Below are 22,729 nucleotides of genomic sequence, written 5' to 3'. Positions count from 1 at the left end.
CCGCCCCCCCCCCCCTGCAGTGGGCCCAGCCTCCCGCCCCCCCCTGCAGTGGGCCCTACTCTCTCGTGCTGGAGGCCTCCCCCTGTGGTAAGTGCATTTTGTGTGTGTGCACGTTAATTGGTTGGAACCCGCCCCTCCTTAACTCGCAAGTGTGCCCATGGGCACAACAATGTTTAAGACCCCTGTGGTAGAGGGTGCTTGGTGGTCGAGCAGTGAGCGGAGGATTTGCGCAGGCCAGAGGTCCTGGCTGTTCCCCGTCACGCCATGCGTAAAGGCCTCCGGAATTTCTGTAAACAAAAGAAAACTGTTAATGAAAACATTTTCATCCCTTAATCATAATTTAATAAATACATTTGTCTGCTTTCTCATTGTTCTTTTTATTGATTTTCCAACATTGCTGGTAAACATAACGGATTTCAACGCATCTTTACAATTTTCCATGTTTCAATTATGCTTTAAAGAATAAAAATATATAAGTAAAAAGGTATAAATCAGATGCTCAAACTTAATTAACTGTTCCTTATTGGTCTCCGTTCCCATTTTATCTAATGTCTTCCGTTGAGTGAGATATGTTTTAACCGTTCCCAAGTTTGGAATTGCCCCATTATAGACTTTCTAGCTGCCAGGAGTATAATTTCAGCAATCCTTGGGATTCCTGAGCCCCCAGTAACTTCTTTGCACCCTTCCATGTTCCCAAATAAAACTGGTAGAGGTTCCTTCACAGTTACCACTTTTGTCATGTCATGTGTATATATATTAGAACCTGGTACCAAAAATCAGATATACTTGGGCATTCCCATAGGCAGTGTTTTAGATCTGCTTTAATAAGCTGACATTTCAGGAATTTATTTAGATCCTTTTCTATCTGTTTATATTGGATATCAAACGCATAATATGCTCTATGTAGTAATTTAAATTGTAATTCCCTCCATGTCTCTGATATTATTGTTAGTCGCCTGGTTCTACCCAATCCTACCAGCTAAGAGTCAATCTCAGTTATTTCTGGGAAGTCCTTGTTCCACTTGGCTGCCACTTTTTGCAATTGCTTGCCATGGTCTTTATCTCGGATCCAATCATATAATTCAGAGATCGAATATGTAATATTATTTTCAGTCCTAAAGTAGCTATCAAACATGTTGTTTTCTAATATCTCTTTCTTATAGTTCTCTAGGCTCTTACAGTAATGTAGGATCTTCATGTAGGGGAAGTAGTGAGATTGTGGGAATTCATTCTTAACTCTGAGCTCTTCAAATGACATAAAGGGTTTCTGTATCTTACAGCTGCCTTATATTTTTTATTCCTTTGGGAGAAATAGTTTTGACATCGCAATTCTATTTCTGCCTTTGTTCCATAACCTTATTTATTGCACTATTAATCAATTTTATGTCTGCATGGCGAACCAGGATAGGCAGCATCTGCAATGGGTATATAATCCTAGCGAAGCTGGTCATCTTAACGAGTTAGCATCTACCCTTGCCAGCTTTCCAGCTCTTTAATCACTTTGGTTAAAATTGATTTAAAATTGCTTGCGTTCAATTTTTCAAGGTCGGGATCTATATTAACCCCCAAGTATCTGATTGGTTGTCTTGTCTTTTTAAAAGGGAGGTCTTCCTCCCACCTAACATTATTGATGCGAGACAGCACTAGAATCTCAGTTTTGGAGGCATTAATTATAAACCCCATACATTTTCCATATTCTTTAAGTGTCTCATATATTTTTTTATCCGCTGTTTCCGGATTAGAGACAAACATCAGCAGGTCATCTGCAAAAAGAGCCAACTTCACTTCCTTATTTCCTATTTCAATACCTTTATAGTCTGTCATGTCCCTAAGGAACATAGCCAATGGTTCCATTGCTATGTTGAATAGCAATGGCGACAAGGGACACCCTTGCCTTGTTCCTCTGTATAATTTAAATTCATGGGAGAGTATTCCCGCTGCCATGATCAGTGACTTTGGACCCTCATACATAGTTCTTATCATGTTAAGAAACATGCCCGATATTCCCATTCTTTGAAGTATTAAATAAAAATTCCCATCTAACATTATCAAAGGCTTTTTCTGCGTCTACCGAAATAATTACATTGTTCCTATTATCTTGTGGATTTGATTTGGTCCAATAAAGAGCGCCTAATACTTTTCTTACTGTATGTTCTTCACTGAAGATCTACCCTTTACAAACCCTGTCTGATCTTTATGGATCAGGCCTGGTAATACTGTGGCCAGCCTCCCTGCCAGAATTTTTGAGAGAATTTTTACATCCTGATTTAATAAGGATATGGGTCGATATGAACCTGGCACAAGAGGGTCTTTACCTTCTTTATGTAAAATTCTGATGAATGCTGTTTTCCCAGTCTCCAAATATTTCCCTCTGGCTACTATATCTTTGGAGGCGTTTTGCATGGGTAGTCCTACTTCTGGCCCCAATATCTTATAGGATTCGGCGGTAAAGCCGTCAGGCCCTGGTGCCTTCCCATTTTTAGGTTTCTTTATGACAGCCTCTATTTCTTCCCTAGTAATCGGAGCGTTAAGTTCTTGTTGCTCTTCATTTGTTATTTTTGGGAACTTTAATCCCTGTAAAAACTTGTCTTGAGCGACATAATCCTGCTCACTGGTAGTATACAGATTTTGATAAAAGTCCCTAAACACTGTACATATTTCTTCAGGAGCTGATGATGGTTCACCTGACGCTTTACAGTTGTAATCCAGGGGGAGCATGAAGGGAAAAGAACATAAAACAGGAAAAAACAATCTAAGTGCAGACAATAAAATTCAAGTGATATAAATTCTGCGTTCTTTCTTGGCTCATATGTGATGTCTACTTACAAGATGTAAGTCAAAATCAAGCGGTTTTGACACTCAATGGTCTCTGCTGTGCAGGTATTCCCACCAGGTGATAGGGTCTCCAGCTCTCAGCTCCGCAGCAAAGTGTATGTAAAAGAAATACAGACCATAGTGCAGACCAGTATGATGTAAAAAACTAGACTTTATGGGGTTTTAAAAATGAACACTTACAATAAAAACAAGTATTTCAGGCATGTACCACAATCATTGTGATCAAAGAGAGAAGATTAATTGGTTTACACTTCAGGCTCACCCGCCTCCTCCGGTGTGACTTGGTGTGGACCACCACTCTCAGGGACTTTGTACCTCCAGCGGTGGGCGCATTGATCCAGGTCTCTCTCCCCTCGTGGGTTCCCTCTTCTGTGGGTCGATCACCTTCCCATAGCAGCTGCCCGCAGGTACTGTGGAGTTCTTCACTGGGATACAGCCTCTCTGAAGGATGTTTCAGCTTCACTTTTACAACGATGCGTCACTTCCGCTCCGTCCCGATACGTCACTTCCGGTCGCGGTTCTGTGAGTATCTGTCAGTAAATTTCTCCTCTCTTCTCTCTCCTCTCTGGGCGGCTACCACCAGCCGCCCAGAGAGGAGAGAGAAGAGAGGAGAAATTTACTGACAGATACTCACAGAACCGCGACCGGAAGTGACGTATCGGGACGGAGCGGAAGTGACGCATCGTTGTAAAAGTGAAGCTGAAACATCCTTCAGAGAGGCTGTATCCCAGTGAAGAACTCCACAGTACCTGCGGGCAGCTGCTATGGGAAGGTGATCGACCCACAGAAGAGGGAACCCACGAGGGGAGAGAGACCTGGATCAATGCGCCCACCGCTGGAGGTACAAAGTCCCTGAGAGTGGTGGTCCACACCAAGTCACACCGGAGGAGGCGGGTGAGCCTGAAGTGTAAACCAATTAATCTTCTCTCTTTGATCACAATGATTGTGGTACATGCCTGAAATACTTGTTTTTATTGTAAGTGTTCATTTTTAAAACCCCATAAAGTCTAGTTTTTTACATCATACTGGTCTGCACTATGGTCTGTATTTCTTTTACATACACTTTGCTGCGGAGCTGAGAGCTGGAGACCCTATCACCTGGTGGGAATACCTGCACAGCAGAGACCATTGAGTGTCAAAACCGCTTGATTTTGACTTACATCTTGTAAGTAGACATCACATATGAGCCAAGAAAGAACGCAGAATTTATATCACTTGAATTTTATTGTCTGCACTTAGATTGTTTTTTCCTGTTTTATGTTCTTTTCCCTTCATGCTCCCCCTGGATTACAACTGGAGAGTGACGATTTGTGGGACTAGCGAAACCAGTCCCCACCAGCTGGGTTTGAGCAGGGGGTTTGAACCTTTTAATAATATTATCACGTTATTTGAACACAATATCACTGTTTAACAATTAATTGATTTGGTCAAAATATTCACTGTATATTATTAGTGTACACTAATAGAGTTAGCGCCGTTTTCTTTCACCTTCACGTATCACCTGACGCTTTACACATCCTAAGTATGTGTTTTGGCTGTGTAGCTCGTCTAACTAGATTTCCTAATAATTTACCTGCCTTGTTACCGTACTTATAAAGGTTAAGGTCTCTAAATTGGAGCTTTTTTTGTTCCTTTCTGTGTGCCATATTTCGCATACATTCTTTGCTTCCATATATTTGTCCCTGTTTCTGGGGTGGGATTTTGTTTGAAGTGACAGAACGCCCCGTTCAGTTCCTTGCTAGCTTTAATGTATTCTGCTTCTGTTTCTTTCCTACGTTTGTTCATGTATGTTAGAATCTTGCCTCTCATTACCGCTTTAGCGGTTTCCCAATACAATTTCCCCTCATTTTGGTGTATACCGTTTGTTTCCTGGAAATAGTAGCAGCTTTAAACTCCTCATTATTATGAAGACAAGATGGAAATCTCCAGATTCTATTTTTGTTTTCCCTAAATCCTAAATATATGTCTAACCATACTGGTGCATTGTCTGATATGATTATATCTTCAAGCGCCACTTCGGACACCTTGTCCGTCATATGGTCGCTTGTTAGATTATAGTTTATTCTTGAGAAAGAGTTATGTGGGTGAGAGAAAAAGGTATATTCTCTCTCAGTGGGGTTAAATAGCCTCCAGCAGTCCAACAAACCCTATGTTTCTTGTAACAGGCCTATGCTTCTCTGTGCAGATCTTGATTTTCCTTTCCTCTGATTAAGATAAGATTTATCTAAAAATGGATCACTGACTGCGTTAAAATCAACCCCCACAATTAGGTTACCTCCTCTTTCTTTCAACATTTTTTCAGTTACACTCTGGAAGAAAGGTTTGCTCTGTTCATTCGGGCCATACATATTATATATATACATACATATATCTATATTGTTGACCTTGAGAAAACACTGTACCACCCTTCCCTCTGGGTCGCTCCAAGTTGATATAAGCTCATATGGTAGTGTTTTGCTGATCAGAATCGCTACCCCCCTCCCCCCCCCCCCCACTACCCCCCCCCCTTTCTTTCCCACTGCTGGGGAGAATACGCATTCACCTACCCAGTTAGTCTGGAATTTCTTACTCTCCTCCCTGTTTAGATGTGTTTCCTGGATAAGTGCTATATCCACTTTTAAGCGCTTAAGATGCTTTAATATTTTGTTCCTTTTAATTGGGGAGTTAATACCTTAACATTCCATGAAACCAGTCTCGTCATTGGTTAGTTGTTAAACTGATACTGTCTAGCACGCCTTTACATAATGTGTATAGCGACTTAAAGAACCTTACTTTACCGTGATTGTCCGTTGTTTCCTTTTTCTCTATCATAATATATCCGACCAGTGAAAAACAGTTAAAATAATACATATACAACTCAGAGTATAAAAAATAAACCATAAAACACATACAGGTAGTCCTCGTTATCCAACGTTTCACTTTACAACGAATGGCGTGTAAGCTGCTTAGCAGTCAACGCAACCCCAAGGGCCGTTTTTTGACGCCTGAATGCGTTATCCAACACTCACCGCCATTGATTAACATGGGACTAACTTTACAACGGTTTCACTATCCAGCGCTACTTCCAGAGCGGGTTCCGTTGGATAACCGAGGACCGCCTGTATAGATTATTGACATTCCTTTTTTCCAGAAGTGACATTTTAGCCTCATCCCAGCTCACCGCTGCTTTGTCTGCTTTCTATGTCCGTTTTTAGAAAAGGTTAGAAAATCTAATAAGTGTGCATAGTCTCAAAACTTTTACAGTTATACACATTTAATATTCACATAATTACTGTGGACATTCAAAATAACAATTCTTTTTCTTTCCTTAGTATTGTCAAGGTAGATTTGTTCAGTATCACCTATCGGCAGCTAGAGAAACTGGTAAGACTCGTGTACATTTAGTTTAACTGTCCTATTTCCTGTTTCATTATTCAGAATGCTGACACACAGGAGTATAGAGAGTTACAGTCACAAAGTGTCCCCATCCCATATACTCCATTGTTTTAGAGCACAAGGGAAAATGGAAAAAAATAGATTTACCCCAGAGCTCAGGAATGGGCACTGGGTTTTTAGGCTGCTTTACCCACTTTACACTTTGTTCCGCACTCACCAGGCAACTCCTTCACTCAATTCTTTGTACTGTGGGTAGAAATTGGTGCAGTTTACCTTCCCTTTAAATCAGACAGCATCGGTTTATATGTCAGAGTTATGTGAGAGTGGTGCATTTATTACAGCTCACTGGGATTCATTTGTCAAAGGATCAGTCATAGAGGGATACGCGGATACAATGTTTGCCTAATGAGCTCCAGTTTGCAGCAGACGCAATGAAATGCAGTTTCTAGAACAGTGTATGTAGTTACAAATGTCCCCTCTCTTTTTCGACTATACACCCCTCTGCCCCTCACCCTAGGCGAACCTTCAGCCCTGTGCCCCCCCACCGCCGAACTTTCAGATTTAATTTTTTAAAACATTATTATAGCCCCATTCTCTCTCACCCTCCCAATCCATCCTCTCTCACTCCCCTTTCTCCCTCTCCCCTCCATCTATTACCCTCCCCTCCCACCCCCCTTCTCTTCCTCTCCCGTCTCACCCCTTTCCTCATCCTCTTCCCCCTCTCACCCAACCTCATCCCTCTCTCACCCTCCCAATCCATCCTCTCTCACCCCCCCTTCTCACTCTCCCCTCTTACCCTCTCCTCTCACTCCCCTCTCCTCATCCTCCTCCCCCTCTCACCCACCTCATCCCTCTCTCTCACCCCCCTGAACTCTCCTTACATCTCTCCCTAATGTCTCGCTATACACCTGCCCAACTCTTGCGTTCTGCTCAATGTCTTCTAACTACCTCTTGAATCTAAAGCCCTCTCCTGCCTAAAACTTCTCACTGACTGCCCCACACCCCTGGAATGCCCTTCCCCTCAATATCCGACTGGTACCCTAACTATCCACCTTTAAGATCCCTCTTAAAACCCACCCCCAGAACACGGCATGTGGGTATCTCTGCTGGCTGATACTATGCACTTGATACATTGGCCCCTTGCAGACGCACTTACCAGAAGACCCTCCTACTGTCTCTGTACGTTCTTCCTACTTACCACTAAGATTGTAAGCTCTTTGGAGCCGGGACGTTTTCTCATATTGTTTTATGTCTGATGCGCTTCTTCCCATTGTGTTATAATATTATGTCACGTATGTTACTGCTGTGCAGTGCTACAGATACATAGATACATACATTCATTTGCAAAACTCCGCTCCGAACATTATTATTGTTACGCGTTTGGGTTTGCAAAATCGATCATAGATGTCATTTATGGTGAATACCAAAAATATTATTTGAACAGATACAAATCATCAATTTATATTGAATATAACCAAATATAGAACACTACATTGTAAACATCAGAAATATGAATTGCTAAAATGTTTTAACGGTAATCAGTTAGAAAAGTATGTTTTTTTTTTTAAACTATGTTTAGCCCATTATTTATATTGTTTAAAACAGAATATCCCTGTTAAGACAGAATCATTTTGTTGATCACAGGTGGCTGATGATGTGAGTGCAGCTACGGCAGAACTGAGAGGGTCGGAGCTTGAGAGCCCCCATATCACCCATGCTATAGGGGAGTCTTTGTTCGAACTTTACATCACTTTAAATGAGCTGAAACGGTTTACAGATTACCTTCCTTTGAAGTAAGTAAGGCAGCGAGTTCATCGTATCACCGCGAGACATCGCGTACGGAGTGAAAGTTTATCTTTCTTATTGCATTCTTGGAGGAAATGAAGCAGCAGAAAAATCTGAAAGATATATATATATATATATATATATGCAAATACAACTGTATGCTCATCTGCATGTCTTAGGCAGGTCTGCAACCCCGCCTTTCCCCATTATCACCCAGCATACAGCACTTCCACTGCAGCAAGGGATTCTGGGAAATGACATGCAAATGAGCACACAGTGTCACTTTTTGCCTCAATAACCATTTTTAACATGGTTCCCTATAGGCTTAAGCTTGCTGCATGGTCACAGCTTTGAGCACAGCCAGGGTAAAGGTGCATACCCAGAAAACCACCCACAGACAGCCGTTTCGACCTTGATGGGTCTCATCAATGTGGGGTTGATTTTAACTGGGTATGCAAGAGAGGCTATGGGATAGGCTAAACCATAATACTGAGTTAAGTTATGGTGAGTAAAAAAAGTGACAAAAACCCTCCACAGGAAAGCAAATATGCAAATACAACTGTATGCTCATCTGCATGTCTTAGGCCTCGGTCCCGCTGCGCTCGTTGGCGCGGGCGGCCATGTCGCGAGTTCCCCACCAGCAGGGGAATCCTCGCGAGCCGGTCCCGGTCCCCCCTGGCGGCACAGCTGACTACACGCTGTGGCGCGTCAGCCGCTAGGAGACACAAGAGAATGATGTTTCCTAGCGTTGACGCGTCACGTGGTGTGGCTGTGAGCCAATGGGGAGGCTTCGGGAGGAGGAGAGGCTTCGGGGAGCGGGGAGGAGTGTGGAGTGAAAGCAGGTGAGTGCCTGTCTGTGTGTGTGTGTCTGAGTGCGTGCGTGCCTGTCTGTGTGTGTATGTGTGTGCCCGAGTGCGTGAGTGCCTGCCTCTGTCTGTGTGTGTGTGTATGAGGGCCTGCATGTGTGTGCGCGCGTGTGTGTATGAGTGCGTGAGTGCCTGCCTGTGTGTGCGCGCGTGTGTGTGTATGAGTGCGTGAGTGCCTGCCTGCCTGTGTGTGTGTGTATGAGTGCCTGCGTGTGTGTGTTTAAAGTTACCCTCAGCAGCTCCAGCTCCAGCCCGAGTCTGTGGAGGGAGGGGGGGGGGGGAGAGTAGCGGGTCCCTCCGCTCAAGCCACGCCCCCCCTCCCTGTCAAACCTCCCACTCCCTCCCACCTCCCGCTCCGGCTCCGGCTCCCTACAGACCGCATATCGCGGTCTGTGTATCTCAGCGCACCGCCTGTCTGCAGTGCGGGTGCGCTGACTCTGGGAGCGGGGCCTTAGCCTTAGGCAGGTCTGCAACCCCGCCTTTCCCCATTATCACCCAGCATATAGCACTTCCACTGCAGCAAGGGATTCTGGGATTCTATATATATATATAGGCAATACGATACCTCGTTGAAACAAAATCAGAGGCAGCACTCCAATGGATAATCAAAAAAATATGGTTACTGGTGTCTTGGTAACTCACAATATACTTTTTTGATTATCCATTGGAGTGCTGCCTCTGATTTCGTTTCAACGAGGTATCGTATTGCCTATTATATTCTACAGGATTTGCACCCACTATATTGACTATTTTGACGGAGTGCCTGCTGTTCCTTGCTTTATATATATATGAGAGAGAGAGAGAGAATATATATATATATATATATATATATATATATATATATATATATATATATATACGAGATATATATATATATATACTAGCTGAGAGACCCGGCGTTGCCCGTGAGTTAAATTTCCCGCTAGGAAAAGGTGGGGGGAGGGACAGTGGACAGGAGGAGGGGAGGGACGGGGACAGTGGAAAGGAGGGGACGGGGACAGTGGACAGGAGGGGACGGGGACAGTGGACAGGAGGGGATGGGGACAGTGGACAGGAGGGACAGGGACAGTGGACAGGAGGGACGGGCAGTGGACAGGAGGGACGGGCAGTGGACAGGAGGGGGGGGGACAGTGGACAGGAGGGGGGATGACAGTGGACAGGAGGGGGGGGACAGTGGACAGGAGGGGGGGACAGTGGACAGGATGGGAGACAATGGACAGGAGGGGGAGGAGAGTGGACAGGAGGGGGGTGACAGTGGACAGGAGGGGGGTGACAGTGGACAGGAGGGGGGTGACAGTGGACAGGAGGGGGGTGACAGTGGACAGGAGGGGGTGACGGTGGACAGGAGGGGGGGAGAGTGGACAGGGGGGGGATAGTGGACAGGGGGGGGAGAGTGGACGGGGGGGAGAGTGGACAGGGGGGGGAGAGTGGACAGGGGGGGTGACAGTGGACAGGAGGGGGGGGAGAGTGGACAGGAGGGGGGGGAGAGCGGACAGGAGGGGGGGGTGCGAGTGGACAGGAGGGGGGGTGAGAGTGGACAGGAGGGGGGGTGACAGTGGACAGGAGGGGGGACAGTGGACAGGAGGGGGGGACAGTGGACAGGAGGGGTGGGACAGTGGACAGGAGGGGGGGAGGGGGAAAGTGAACAGGATGGGGGGGACAGTGGACAGGAGGGGGGGGACAGTGGACAGGAGGGGGGGTGGGTTTCTTAAAATTTAAGGGTCCCTCCTCTCCACTCCCCCTGTATGTTTCTCCGCTCCCCCCTCTCTCTCCGCTCCTGCCCCCCCGCCCCCCCTCCCCCCCCCCCCCACTGTGTCCCACACACACACTGTGTCCCACACACACACACACACACACAGTGTGTCACACACACACACACACACACACACACACACACACACACACACACACACACACACACACACACACAGTGTCACACACACACACAGTGTCACACACACACTAACACACACAGTGTAACACACAGTGTCACACACACAGTGACACACACACAGTGAGACCCACACACAGTGAGACCCCCCCACACACACACACACACACACACACACACATACATACACACACACGTCACCTCTCCTTCCGGCCGCCGGCCGCCGCCATCTTAGTTACTCCGCGAGGGAGGAAGGGGGTCCTTCCGGCCGCCGCCATCTTAGGCGCCGCGTGGCAGCTCAGGCTGCCCGCCCACTGCCTGTCCCCGCGCCGGGGAGGGAGGTGAGTGGAGCGGGAGGGAGGTGAGTGGTGCGGGAGGGAGGTGAGTGGAGCGGGAGGGAGGTGAGTGGAGCGGGAGGGAGGTGAGTGGAGGGAGGTGAGTGGAGCGGGAGGGAGGTGAGTGGAGCGGGAGGGAATGGAGCGGGAGGGAGCGGGAGGAAGTGGAGAGGGAGGTGAGTGGAGTGAGAGGGAGTGGAGCGGGAGGGAGGTGAGTGGAACGGGAGGGAGTGGAGCGGGAGGGAGTGGAGTGGAGCGGGAGGTGAGTGGAGCGGGAGGGAGTGGAGCGGGAGGGAGGTGAGTGGAGCGGGAGGGAGGTGAGTGGAGCGGGAGGGAGGTGAGTGGAGCGGGAGGGAGGTGAGTGGGAGGGAGGGAGTGGGAGGGAGGTGAGTGGAGCGGGAGGGAGTGGGAGGGAGGTGAGTGGAGCAGGAGGGAGGTGAGTGGAGCGGGAGGGAGGTGAGTGGAGCGGGAGGGAGGTGGAGGGAGGTGAGTGGAGCGGGAGGGAGGTGGAGGGAGGGAGTGGAGCGGGAGGGAGGTGAGTGGAGCGGGAGGGAGGCGAGTGGAGCGGAGGCGGGGAGGTGAGTGGAGCACCGGGGAGGGGGGGAGGTGAGTGTGATGGGGGGGGGGAGAGGACAGAGAGAGAGAGGTGTGTGTGTGTGTGTGTGTGTGTGTGTGTGTCCGTCACTCCGCCTCAGGCCAATGAGAGGTGTGCGGGGGTGGGCAAGCCAAGGGACCAATGAGATTTCACTAATATAGTATAAGATATATATATATACAGTGTTCGACAAATCACCCAAAAATCTACTCGCCCAACCAAAAAATGTACTCGCCACCTAGCCCCGCCCCTAGTCCCGCCCCCAACCCTAGTCCCGCCCCCAACTCCACTTTAAAATAAAATATATAAATAAAATACATTTAATAAATTCCTAGTCAGAACAACATTCGTTTTTGACATAAATGTATTTATTGTATTACATTATACTACAATTAGTCCTTGTTACGTGTGTGTGCGTAAATGTCGGATCTAGAAATAAAAGCCTGGTGTGAATGACTAGTTTCCTGAACCCCTTAACCAGTGTCTGGACGTCCCCGCTTCACAATATCTAAAGCAGCAATCTTACCTGATCCGCAGTCCCTCAATGTCCAGGTACCCTCATTCCCGCAATGTTATACATTGGAGGGGATGTGTTCCCTACCTCTCTTCTGGGTTAGGGGGGTTCCGATGTGTTCCGTGTGAAGCTTGAGTCAGATCTGGAAGAAAGCAGTATAGGTTATTTCGGTGAAGTATAGGGCAAGTAAGATATATAGGGTAAATAAGAGATCCAGAGTGTGGGGGGGGAGAGAGAGAGAGTGCGGGGGGGAGAGAGTGAGAGTGTGGGGGGGAGAGAGAGTGTGGGGGGAAGAGAGAGAGAGAGTGGGGGGGGAGAGAGAGAGAGTGTGGGGGGGAGAGAGAGAGTGTTGGGGAGAGAGAGAGTGTGGGGGGGGGAGAGAGAGAGTGTGGGGGGGAGAGAGAGTGTGGGGGAAGAGAGAGAGTGTGGGGGGAAGAGAGAGAGAGTGTGGGGGGAAGAGAGAGAGAGTGTGGGGGGAAGAGAGAGAGAGTGTGGGGGGAAGAGAGAGAGAGTGTGGGGGAGAGAGAGAGAGTGTGGGGGAGAGAGAGAGTGTGGGGGAGAAAGAGAGAGAGAGTGTGGGGGAGAGAGAGAGAGAGAGAGTGGGGGAGAGAGAGAGAGAGATTGGGGGGGAGAGAGAGTGTGGGGGAGAGAGAGAGAGTGTGGGGGAGAGAGAGAGAGAGTGTGGGGGGAAGAGAGAGAGTGTGGGGGGAAGAGAGAGAGAGTGTGGGGGAGAGAGAGAGTGTGTGGGGGAGAAAGAGAGAGAGTGTGGGGGAGTGAGAGAGAGTGTGGGAGAGAGAGAGAGTGTGGGGGGGGAGACACAGAGGGGAGAAACGGTGGGTGATACACAGAGTGGGGGGGTGACTGACTGGGGGGGGGGGACTGACTGGGGGGGGTGAAGGGGGGGTGACTGACTGGGGGGGTGTGACTGACTGGGGGAATGACTGACTGGGGGAGGGTGACTGACTAGGGGGGGTGACTGACTGGGGGGGGTGACTGACTGGGGGGGGTGACTGACTGGGGGGGTGGGAGGCACGTGGCGAGGTATCCCCCAGCGGGCGCCCCAGGGGACAGTCAGCCCCGTCGTGGCCGCCACTGCCCTGCTCCCCTCGCCGGCATGTCGTCACAGTGCGCGGCCAAGCAGCTTTGCAGGCTGCTTCTTCCCCCAGCCCGCGGCGGCATGAAGCTCGTGGGGGGGGGGGGGAGGGGCAGGCCGACATCCCCCCCCCCCACCTCATGTGGCGGCTGCGCCGTCATGAAGCTAGCTGGCGCATGGGAGGCACGTGGTGAGAGGTGAGGGCCGAAGCCCCCCCCCCCCCCCGCACGCAGCAGTGGGGACCTCCCGCCCCGGGCAGCGATCGGTGGATCGAGGGGAAGGGGACAGGAGCAGGGGACATAAGCAGGGCACAGGAGGAGGGGACAGGAGCAGGGGACAGGAGGAGGGGACAGGAGAGCTGCCGCGGTGGGGAGTAGGGAGCCATGTGGGGACCAGGGGGATCGCAGGGAAGGAGCAGAGGGGCCGCAGCATGGCGAGTACTTACCCTCCAACAGATCTCCAGCAGAAAGAATGGCCGCTCGTTGGGGCGGGCTCATATAGAGCCTGGCCGCGCACCCACAATGCCTGGGCGCGCGCACCAATCAGGAGTCAGGTAGGGGAGTTTTTTTTTTTTTTAGCGCGAGCAGGGAAAATTAAAAAAAAAAACACGTGTGCTGCTTGGGCCAATATTTACTCGCCATGGGGTTAAATCCACACGCCCCGGGCGTGTAAATGTATAGGATTGTCGAACACACACACACATATATATATATATATATATATATACAGTGGTCGACAAATCACCAAAAAATCTACTCGACACACAAAAAAATCTACTCGCCACCTAGTACCAAACGTGTGCTGCTTGGGCCAATAGGAGCTCGCCACGATGTTAAATCCACTCGCCCGGGGCGAGCAAATGTATAGGTTTGTCGAACACTGTATATATATATATATATATATATATATATATATATATATATATATATGAGAGAGAGATATAGAGAGAGAATATATATGATATATATGAGAGATATATATATATATATAGAGAGAGAGAATATATATGATATATATATATGAGATATATATATATATAGAGAGAGAGAGAGAATATATATGATATATATATATATATATATGAGAGAGAGAGAAAATGTATAATATATATGAGATAGATATATAGAGAGAGATAGAGAGATATATATAGATTTATATGTATATGTTTATATGTATGTATATGGACCTCATACCACAGCTATGCTTGATGGGTAACAAATAGCATCACAATTATCAAGTAAAAATTCATTGTTTTCACTAGGGACTAGTCATGGATAAAGCCAAAGCTGCCCTATTATAGCATCCACATGTGGTAACACGGACAGCAGGGCACACAGGAGCAGACAGAGAACCACCACAGCTAACCGGGAGAAACCTCCCACCCCCTCCGATAACACACAAGGGGGTAGTGAGCTGCCCCCAGGGGCCGTCATGGAATATGCAGAAAGAACTCTACAAGGAAACGGGTCCGGGAGGGAGGAGGGGTCCAGAAGCTAAGAGTCCGTGAGCCAGGCATAGTTCCAGGTGTCCGGCAGAAGAGTTGTCAGACAGGGCATGGGTCGATAACAGGGACATCCAGCTGAGAGAGAAGGGTCCAAATTACAAGAGGGGCAAGTCCAGTAGAAAACCGGTGAGCAGGGAAGGGAAGACGAAGCAGCAAACACTATAGCACTCATTAGCACTCAAACCAGGAAGTGATTAGCTAGGCAGCCACTGGCAAAACCCGCAACTGGAGTGGTTCAGAAGCACTACAATAGGGAAACAGAGCCAGCCGGGGAAAACCTGATGAGAAACGGAACCGAAACGCAGCCGGGACATAACACCACACAGCTTCTGCAATGGTTTCACTTGGAGAGTATTGGACAGTAACAATGCACTGACTTCTATTTAAGTGGATGGTAAATACTGAATAGGGGAAGAGTTTCTACCCCCCTCCTTGGAGCACCCAAATCACACCACATTTTAGCAATGATCATTTAATCAAAGCAAGAGAACGCCGTTATTATGCGTTAAATGTACGGTGTGTTGGTTGCTTGTCGCACAATAAAATGGTCTATCTGAGGTTCACACACAGTTGAAAGTCACTGGTTTAACTAAAAGCTGTGCAGCCACATTTATTGTCTTTAGACCATATTGTTTGTGTATCAATATTCAGAAAGAGGTTTAAAGATGTGCAAATGTACCCATCAACTAACTCCAAGTGTTCACTCCTTGCTTCAGCTCTGGCGCATAAAGGTGCAGCTTCTAAATACAAAGCACAGTACTAGAATTTAAAATTGTTTTAGAATGGGAAAACCGGACTGGACTGAACTGTTCTCAGTTAGGGTTAGTTGGCAGGTTGGGGGTTAGTTGGCAAGTTGGGGGTTAGTTAGCAAGATGAGTGTTAGTTTGTAGTTTGGTGGTTTGTTGGCAGGATGGGGGTTAGTTAGCAGGATGAGCGTTAGTTAGCAGGATGGGGTTAGTTAGCAGGATGGGGGTTAGTTGGCAGGTTGGGGGTTAGTTAGTCCAGAAAGACTTGGAGAGACTGGAAACTTGGGCAGGTAAATGGTAGATGAGGTTTAATACAGATAAATGTAAGGTTATGTATTTGGGAAGCAAGAATAAACAGGCGACTTACAAATTAAATGGGGATAAATTGAGGGAATGGAGACGCGTTACGCGTTGTGTATTTTTTGGGGGCCTACGTATGAACCATTAAAGCTCACATATTTTAATTGAATACCCTTTCTGGATCCTTATTTTTCACTCAGCTAGTGCTCCGCTTTTCCTTTCTCACTTGTTCTTACAGTAAGGGCAGTTAAAATGTGGAATTCATTACCCATGGAGACTGTGATGGCAGATACAATAGATTTGTTCAAAAAAAGGCTGGACTTTTTTTTAGAAAGGAAAGGTATACAGGGATATACAAATAAGTAAACATGGGAAGGATGTTGATCCAGGGACTAATCTGATTGGTAATTCTTGAAGTCAGGAAGGAATTTATTTTTCCCCTTATGAGATATCATTGGATGATATGACACTGGGGTATTTTGTTTGCCTTCCTCTGGATCAATAAGTAAGTATAGATATAGGATAAAGTATCTGTCGTCTAAATTTAGCATAGATTGCACTTGATGGAACATGTCTTTTTTCAACCTCATCTACTATCTAACTATGTAGTTGGCAGGATGGGGGTTAGTTGGCAGGATGGGGGTTAGTTGGCAGGTTGGGGGTTAGTTGGCAGGTTGGGGGTTAGTTGGCAGGATGGGGGTTAGTTGGCAGGTATGGGGTTAGTTGGCAGGTATGGGGTTAGTTGGCAGGATGGGGTTAGTTTGCAGGATGGGGGTTAGATGGTAGGTTGGGGGTTAGTTGGCAGGTATAGGGTTAGTTCTCAGCATGGGGGTTTGTTGGTAGGTTGGGGGTTAGTTGGCAGGTATGGGGTTAGTTGGCAGGATGTGGGTTAGTTGGTAGGTTGGGGGTTAGTTGGCAGGTATGGGGTTAGTTGGCATGTATGTTGTTAGTTGGCAGGATGTGGGTTAGTTGGTAGGTTGGGGGTTAGTTGGCAGGTATGGGGTTAGTTGGCAGGATGGGGGTTAGTTGGCAGGATATGGGTTAGTTGGCAGGATATGGGTTAGTTGGCAGGTATGGGGTTAGTTGGCAGGATGGGGTTAGTTGGCAGGATGTGGGTTATTTGGCAGGTATGGGGTTAGTTGGCAGGTATGGGGTTAGTTGGCAGGATGGGGGTTAGTTTGCAGGATGGGGGTTAGTTAAAAGCAAAGGGAAAAATGGGTGCGCCAATGAACCAGCTCCAATAATAAAAAAAGAAAGTGCCAAAGTGGGGATCTACTGAGTAATGTGAAACAAAGTCCCCAACGAGATGTAGTTAAATACACGCACAAGATTGTGTGCTAAGGAATATACAATATTCCAGGAGAAGTTGATAAATATTATACAATGATTGTGTGCTATATGCAATGGATAGTACTATCTCCAGGGGTGGATAAATGGTAAATGAGGGAACTGAATGAGGATAAAACTTGAAATAAAATCTCACCTGATTGGATAATAATGAGCAGCAAAGATAAAAGTCTAAGCAATGGCAGTAACAAATCATAAAACAACAATGTAGTCTATGACATGAACCAATGAGGAGCGACAATGCGGTTCTCAAACAAGCACAAGGTGTATAGATCACTTGATGAAAAGTCTCTGTGTAGGTAATCAAATGTCCAATCTGTTGCAATAGGTGCAGCCCTTCCAATCAGGATAACCAATCCTTCCCAAAACCAAAACCTCAAGGAGAGAAAGAGAGAGGCGCAAACAAAGCAATAAATAAAAGTGCCTTTATATAGGATAATGGCATGGGTGTTACATACACAAATGTACAGTCATGCAACAAAAAAAATGTACATACTAAAAAAAATAAAAGCAACAGACTTTGCCCGAGTAATTGGGGCTGCTGCAGATGTGCCTGTTTTCGGTGTTTGTTGTGCACAAGGACCGGTGTCACATCCGGTGTCTGACGGTTTCACGGAGGAGAAGAGGTAGAGCCAGCCAGCTGCAGCAGCCAAAGCAGCACAAGCCAGGACAAGGGGTTAACTGAGGATCATTCCCAGGAGACAACTACCCCGGCACCGCAGCTTAGTAGAGCTCAGCGCGCCACCCCTCTCCCCCCCACCCCCCCACCCCCACCCTCACGACGGAGAAGATTGAGTGACTGAGAGTGACAAGGAAGGTCCATCAAACACCCCAAACTGCCACATCTGCAGCAGCCGCAATTACTCAGGCAAAGTCTGTTGCTTTTATTTTTCCGTATTTCCATTTTTTTCATCTGCCTGGGTAAATTCGTATTACTTTGTTGTTTTTTTATAACACCAACATAGTCTACAGCACAGTACAATGGGGGTTACAGTAGGTAAGGAGAGACCTACTGCAAGGGGCCTGCAATCAAAAGACCCTTTATATTTCCAAAGTTTATTTTCATAGTCACTTCATGTTTAACTGTTTCTACAGAGACAACAAATCCCTGGCTCTGTCTGGATTCCATGAGCTGTTTAAAGTCTCAATTCATACCTGGTTACAGACTGTCCATGAGAAGACGTGTGACAGGATACAGAGGGCTGTGGATGCAGATAAGGTACAGTACTGGGACACGGCAAAATATGCGCTTCCTGAGACATCCGTTTTCATTCTGTGTTCAACTGAACTTCGGCACAAACCAAATGCACGTTTTAGGTACGAGTAGATTTGGTTAAGGGATTAAACAATACAAAATCAAGAGTTGAACTGAGCTTTAGAAAGTTGAACAATGTGAGTACCTTCATCGCACTGCATTATAACATCATACCGTCCTAATGAGGCAGTGCATAATGATATCGTGTCCTCGTGCAGCGATACAGCGCCTGCAGCGGCGCAGGTGTCCCTGCCGGCAGGGGCACGTCAGCCATTTTTTTTTCCAGTCGGTTCAAAAACAAGCATGAAAGAGACACATCACAAATGAAAGCTCTTTCTTGATCACTCCCGTTCCCCTGGGGATTGCGTCTCTGTTACATTGGGAAACAAAAGCTAAACAATAAAAAAAAAAAAACAAGATGTGAGTTTGCAGTGAATGGTCCCTGAAGCGTTCAGCTTAAGGGAGTTGGGGGAATAAAAGATATTGCACAGATATAGCATTAAGCAGCTCCCAAACACAGTGGAAGATCTGATGGAACTTATAGGAGGTCTGCTAAAAAAAATGCATCCACTTAAGTGAAATATATTGCAGTGTCCAACCTCAACATATTATATTATACTAGCTGAGAGACCCGGCGTTGCCCAGGATGTAAATGCGTAATAGGTAGTATTATTTATAAATTGTGGAACAATAGGTGAGTATTTGTTGTAAAGCTTGGATAATAATATTGAAAAGAAAGATGGAAGAAAATGTAATACGATGTTGTATAAAAATGGTTTATTGTAACCACACCACAGTACAATGTATATTTTGGTGCCATAAGTGATGTAAAAATGTGAGGCGTGTGTCCTGCTAGGGTGTGAGGCGGCGGGTGGCGCGTGGGTTGTGAGTGCTGTCTGCGAGTGGGGGTCCTGCTAGGGTGTGAGGCGGCGGGTGGTGCGTGGGTTGTGAGTGCTGTCTGTGAGTGTGGGTCCTGCTAGGGTGTGAGGCGGCGGGTGGCGCGTGGGTTGTGAGTGCTGTCTGTGAGTGGGGGTCCTGCTAGGGTGTGAGGCGGCGGGTGGCGCGTGGGTTGTGAGTGCTGTCTGTGAGTGGGGGTCCTGCTAGGGTGTGAGGCGGCGGGTGGCGCGTGGGTTGTGAGTGCTGTCTGTGAGTGGGGGTCCTGCTAGGGTGTGAGGCGGTGGGACAGTGATGTCGGTGCGTAGGGGCGGGAGGCAGCAGGTGTGTGTGGCGGCAGGTATGTGTCGAGTGTGGCGGGTGTCTGTTGAGTGCGTGCAGCGGCTGTGAGGCGGTGGGTGAAAGGCAGAGGCGGCCGGAGTAAGGGCGGGTGAAAGGCAGAGGCGGGGGTGGGGAGGCGGTAAGGCGGGCAGGAAGGCGAAGGGCGGCGGGAAGGGGAGGAGGGGGTGGTGGAGGGGGGCAAGGGGTGGAGGAGGGGGGCAAGGGGTGGAGGAGGGGGGCAAGGGGTGTAGGAGGGGGGAAGGGTTAGAGGAGGGGGGAAGGGTTAGAGGAGGGGGGAAGGGTTAGAGGAGCGGGGGGGGGGAAGGGTTAGAGGAGCGGGGGGGGGGAAGGGTTAGAGGAGGGGGGGGAAGGGGTGGGAGGGGGGGGAAGGGGTGGGAGGGGGGGGAAGGGGTGGGAGGGGGTGGGAGGGGGGTGGAGGGGAGGGGGGTGGAGGGGAGGGGGGTGGAGGGGAGGGGGGGGTGGAGGGGAGCGGAGGGGGGGTAAAGGGGAGCGGAGGGGGGGGAAAAGGGAGCGGAGGGGGGGGAAAGGGGAGCGGAGGGGGGGGAAAGGGGAGCGGAGGGGGGGAAAGGGGAGCGGAGGGGGGGGAAAGGGGAGCGGAGGGGGGGGAAAGGGGAGCGGAGGGGGGGAAAGGGGAGCGGAGGGGGGGGAAAGGGGAGCGGAGGGGGGGGAAAGGGGAGCGAGGCGGTGGGAAGGGGGGGGGAGGCGGTGGGAAGGGGGGGGGAGGCGGTGGGAAGGGGGGGGAGGCGGTGGGAAGGGGGGGGAGGCGGTGGGAAGGAGGGGGGAGGCGGTGGGAAGGAGGGGGGAGGCGGTGGGAAGGGGGTGGGGAGGCGGTGGGAAGGGAGGCGGTGGGAAGGGAGGCGGTGGGAAGGGAGGCGGTGGGAAGGGGCGGTGGGAAGGGGGGGGCGGTGGCAAGGGGCGGTGGGAAGGGGGGGGGCGGTGGGAAGGGGGGGGCGGTGGGGGGGGGGCAGTGGGAAGGGGGAGGGGAGGCGGTGGGAAGGGGGGGGAGGCGGTGGGAAGGGGGGAGGGGGGGCGGTGGGAAGGGGGAGGGGGGGCGGTGGGAAGGGGGAGGGGGGGCGGTGGGAAGGGGGAGGGGGGGCAGTGGACAGGAAGGGGGGGGCAGTGGACAGGAGGGGGGGGCAGTGGACAGGAGGGGGATGCAGTGGACAGGAGGGGGGATCAGTGGACAGGAGGGGGGCGCAGTGGACAGGAGGGGGGGCAGTGGACAGGGGGGGGGCAGTGGACAGGAGGGGGGGGCAGTGGACAGGAGGGGGGGGGCAGTGGACAGGAGGGGGGGCAGTGGACAGGAGAGGGGGGCAGTGGACAGGAGGGGGGGCAGTGGACAGGAGGGGGGGCAGTGGACAGGAGGGGGGGCAGTGGACAGTGGACAGGAGGGGGTGGACAGTGGACAGGAGGGGGGGGCAGTGGACAGTGGACAGGAGGGGGTGGACAGTGGACAGGAGGGGGTGGACAGTGGACAGGAGGGGGGGGGCAGTGGACAGGAGGGGGGGGGGGGGCAGTGGACAGGAGGGGGGGGGCAGTGGACAGGAGAGGGGGGGCAGTGGACAGGAGAGGGGGGGCAGTGGACAGGAGAGGGGGGGCAGTGGACAGGAGAGGGGGGGCAGTGGACAGGAGAGGGGGGGCAGTGGACAGGAGAGGGGGGGCAGTGGACAGGAGGGGGGGGCTGTGGACAGGAGAGGGGGGCAGTGGACAGGAGAGGGGGGGCAGTGGACAGGAGAGGGGGGGCAGTGGACAGGAGAGGGGGGGCTGTGGACAGGAGGGGGGGGGGGGCTGTGGACAGGAGGGGGGGGCTGTGGACAGGAGGGGGGGGCAGTGGACAGGAGGAGGGGGGGCAGTGGACAGGAGGGGGGGCAGTGGACAGGAGGGGGGGCAGTGTCACACACACACACACACACACACACACGCGACACCTACCTGTACTTCCGGCCGCCGCCATCTTCTCACTCGGCGCCGCGAGGGAGGAAGGGGGTCCGCCATCTTACGCGCCGCGTGGCAGCCTGTTCCCACGCCGGGGAGGGAGCTGAGTGGAGCGGGAGGGAATGGAGCGGGAGGGAATGGAGCGGGAGGGAGGTGAGTGGAGCGGGAGGGAATGTAGCGCGAGGGAGGAAGGGGGTCCGCCATCTTAGGCGCCGCGTGGCAGCCTGTTCCCCCGCCGGGGAGGGAATGGAGCGGGAGGGAGTGGTGTGTAGCGGGAGGGAGTGGTGTGTAGCGGGAGCTACACTGTGTGAGGTAGCGGGATAGGGGGAGGGACATTGGTGGCATGGTGTAGCGGGGTAGGGGGCCTCGCGGTCTGGTTGCGGTAGGGAGATGTGTGAGGTGCAGGAGATGTGAGGCGTGCTGTGCGGTTCGCGGGAGCTACACTGTGTGAGCTAGCGGGATAGGGGGAGGGACATTGGTGGCATGGTGTAGCGGGGTAGGGGGCCTCGCGGTCTGGTTGCGGTAGGGAGCTGTGTGAGGTGCAGGAGATGAGGCGTGCTGTGCGGTTCGCGGGAGCTACACTGTGAGGTGGCGGGATAGGGGGAGGGACATCGTTGTCATGGTGTGTGAGTGGAGGCCGCGGCCTCGCGGTCCGGTTGCGGGAGGGAGATGTGTGGCGTGGAGGGGAGGGGGGGTTTGAAGAGGCAGTCTGCAGTGTTTGGTGTTGTGTGAATGTGTGTGTGTGCTGTGTTTGTGCGTTGTGTGTAGATTCTGTACCTGATTCGGCAGTCTGTGGTAGCAGACGTGAAGGTTTTGATAGCTGTGAAGCGTGGCCCCAGAGCAGGTTGAGGATTAGAGGATTAGGTGTTGCAAAAGCAAAGTGTTCCCAAAACTCAGTGAGGGGTGGGACAGTGTGGAAGTATTAGGGCAGTGGTTCCCAAACTTTTTCGGTTGAAGGCTCCCCAAGGTAATCAGAATTTTTTCAAGGCTCCCCAAGGCGATCAGGATTTTTACGCGGCGCCCAAAGTAAAAACAAAGGTGTACATACATACATAGGTGTACAAACATACCTAACAGTTGCAGTGCGCAGTTGGTGTCTCTCTCAGACACTCTCACT

At 50.2% G+C, this 22,729-nt stretch overlaps 1 protein-coding gene across 2 annotated transcripts in view; it reads left to right on the top strand.

Annotated features, from left to right (window-relative positions):
* BAIAP3 (BAI1 associated protein 3) overlaps nt 1-22,729 on the top strand; it is a 248,888-nt gene that overhangs the window by 156,120 nt on the left and 70,039 nt on the right. For both annotated transcript variants that reach the window (XM_075565524.1, XM_075565523.1), the window contains exons 20-22: nt 6,147-6,198; nt 7,855-8,003; nt 18,282-18,405. In XM_075565524.1, the coding sequence (XP_075421639.1) occupies nt 6,147-6,198; nt 7,855-8,003; nt 18,282-18,405 (325 nt within the window). The remainder of the gene's footprint in view (nt 1-6,146; nt 6,199-7,854; nt 8,004-18,281; nt 18,406-22,729) is intronic.

Source organism: Ascaphus truei, chromosome 11 (genome assembly GCF_040206685.1).
Source record: "Ascaphus truei isolate aAscTru1 chromosome 11, aAscTru1.hap1, whole genome shotgun sequence".
Classification (NCBI taxonomy): domain Eukaryota; kingdom Metazoa; phylum Chordata; class Amphibia; order Anura; family Ascaphidae; genus Ascaphus; species Ascaphus truei.
The sequence above is the reverse complement of the archived record's forward strand: the minus strand, read 5'-3'. Positions and strand labels throughout refer to the sequence as shown.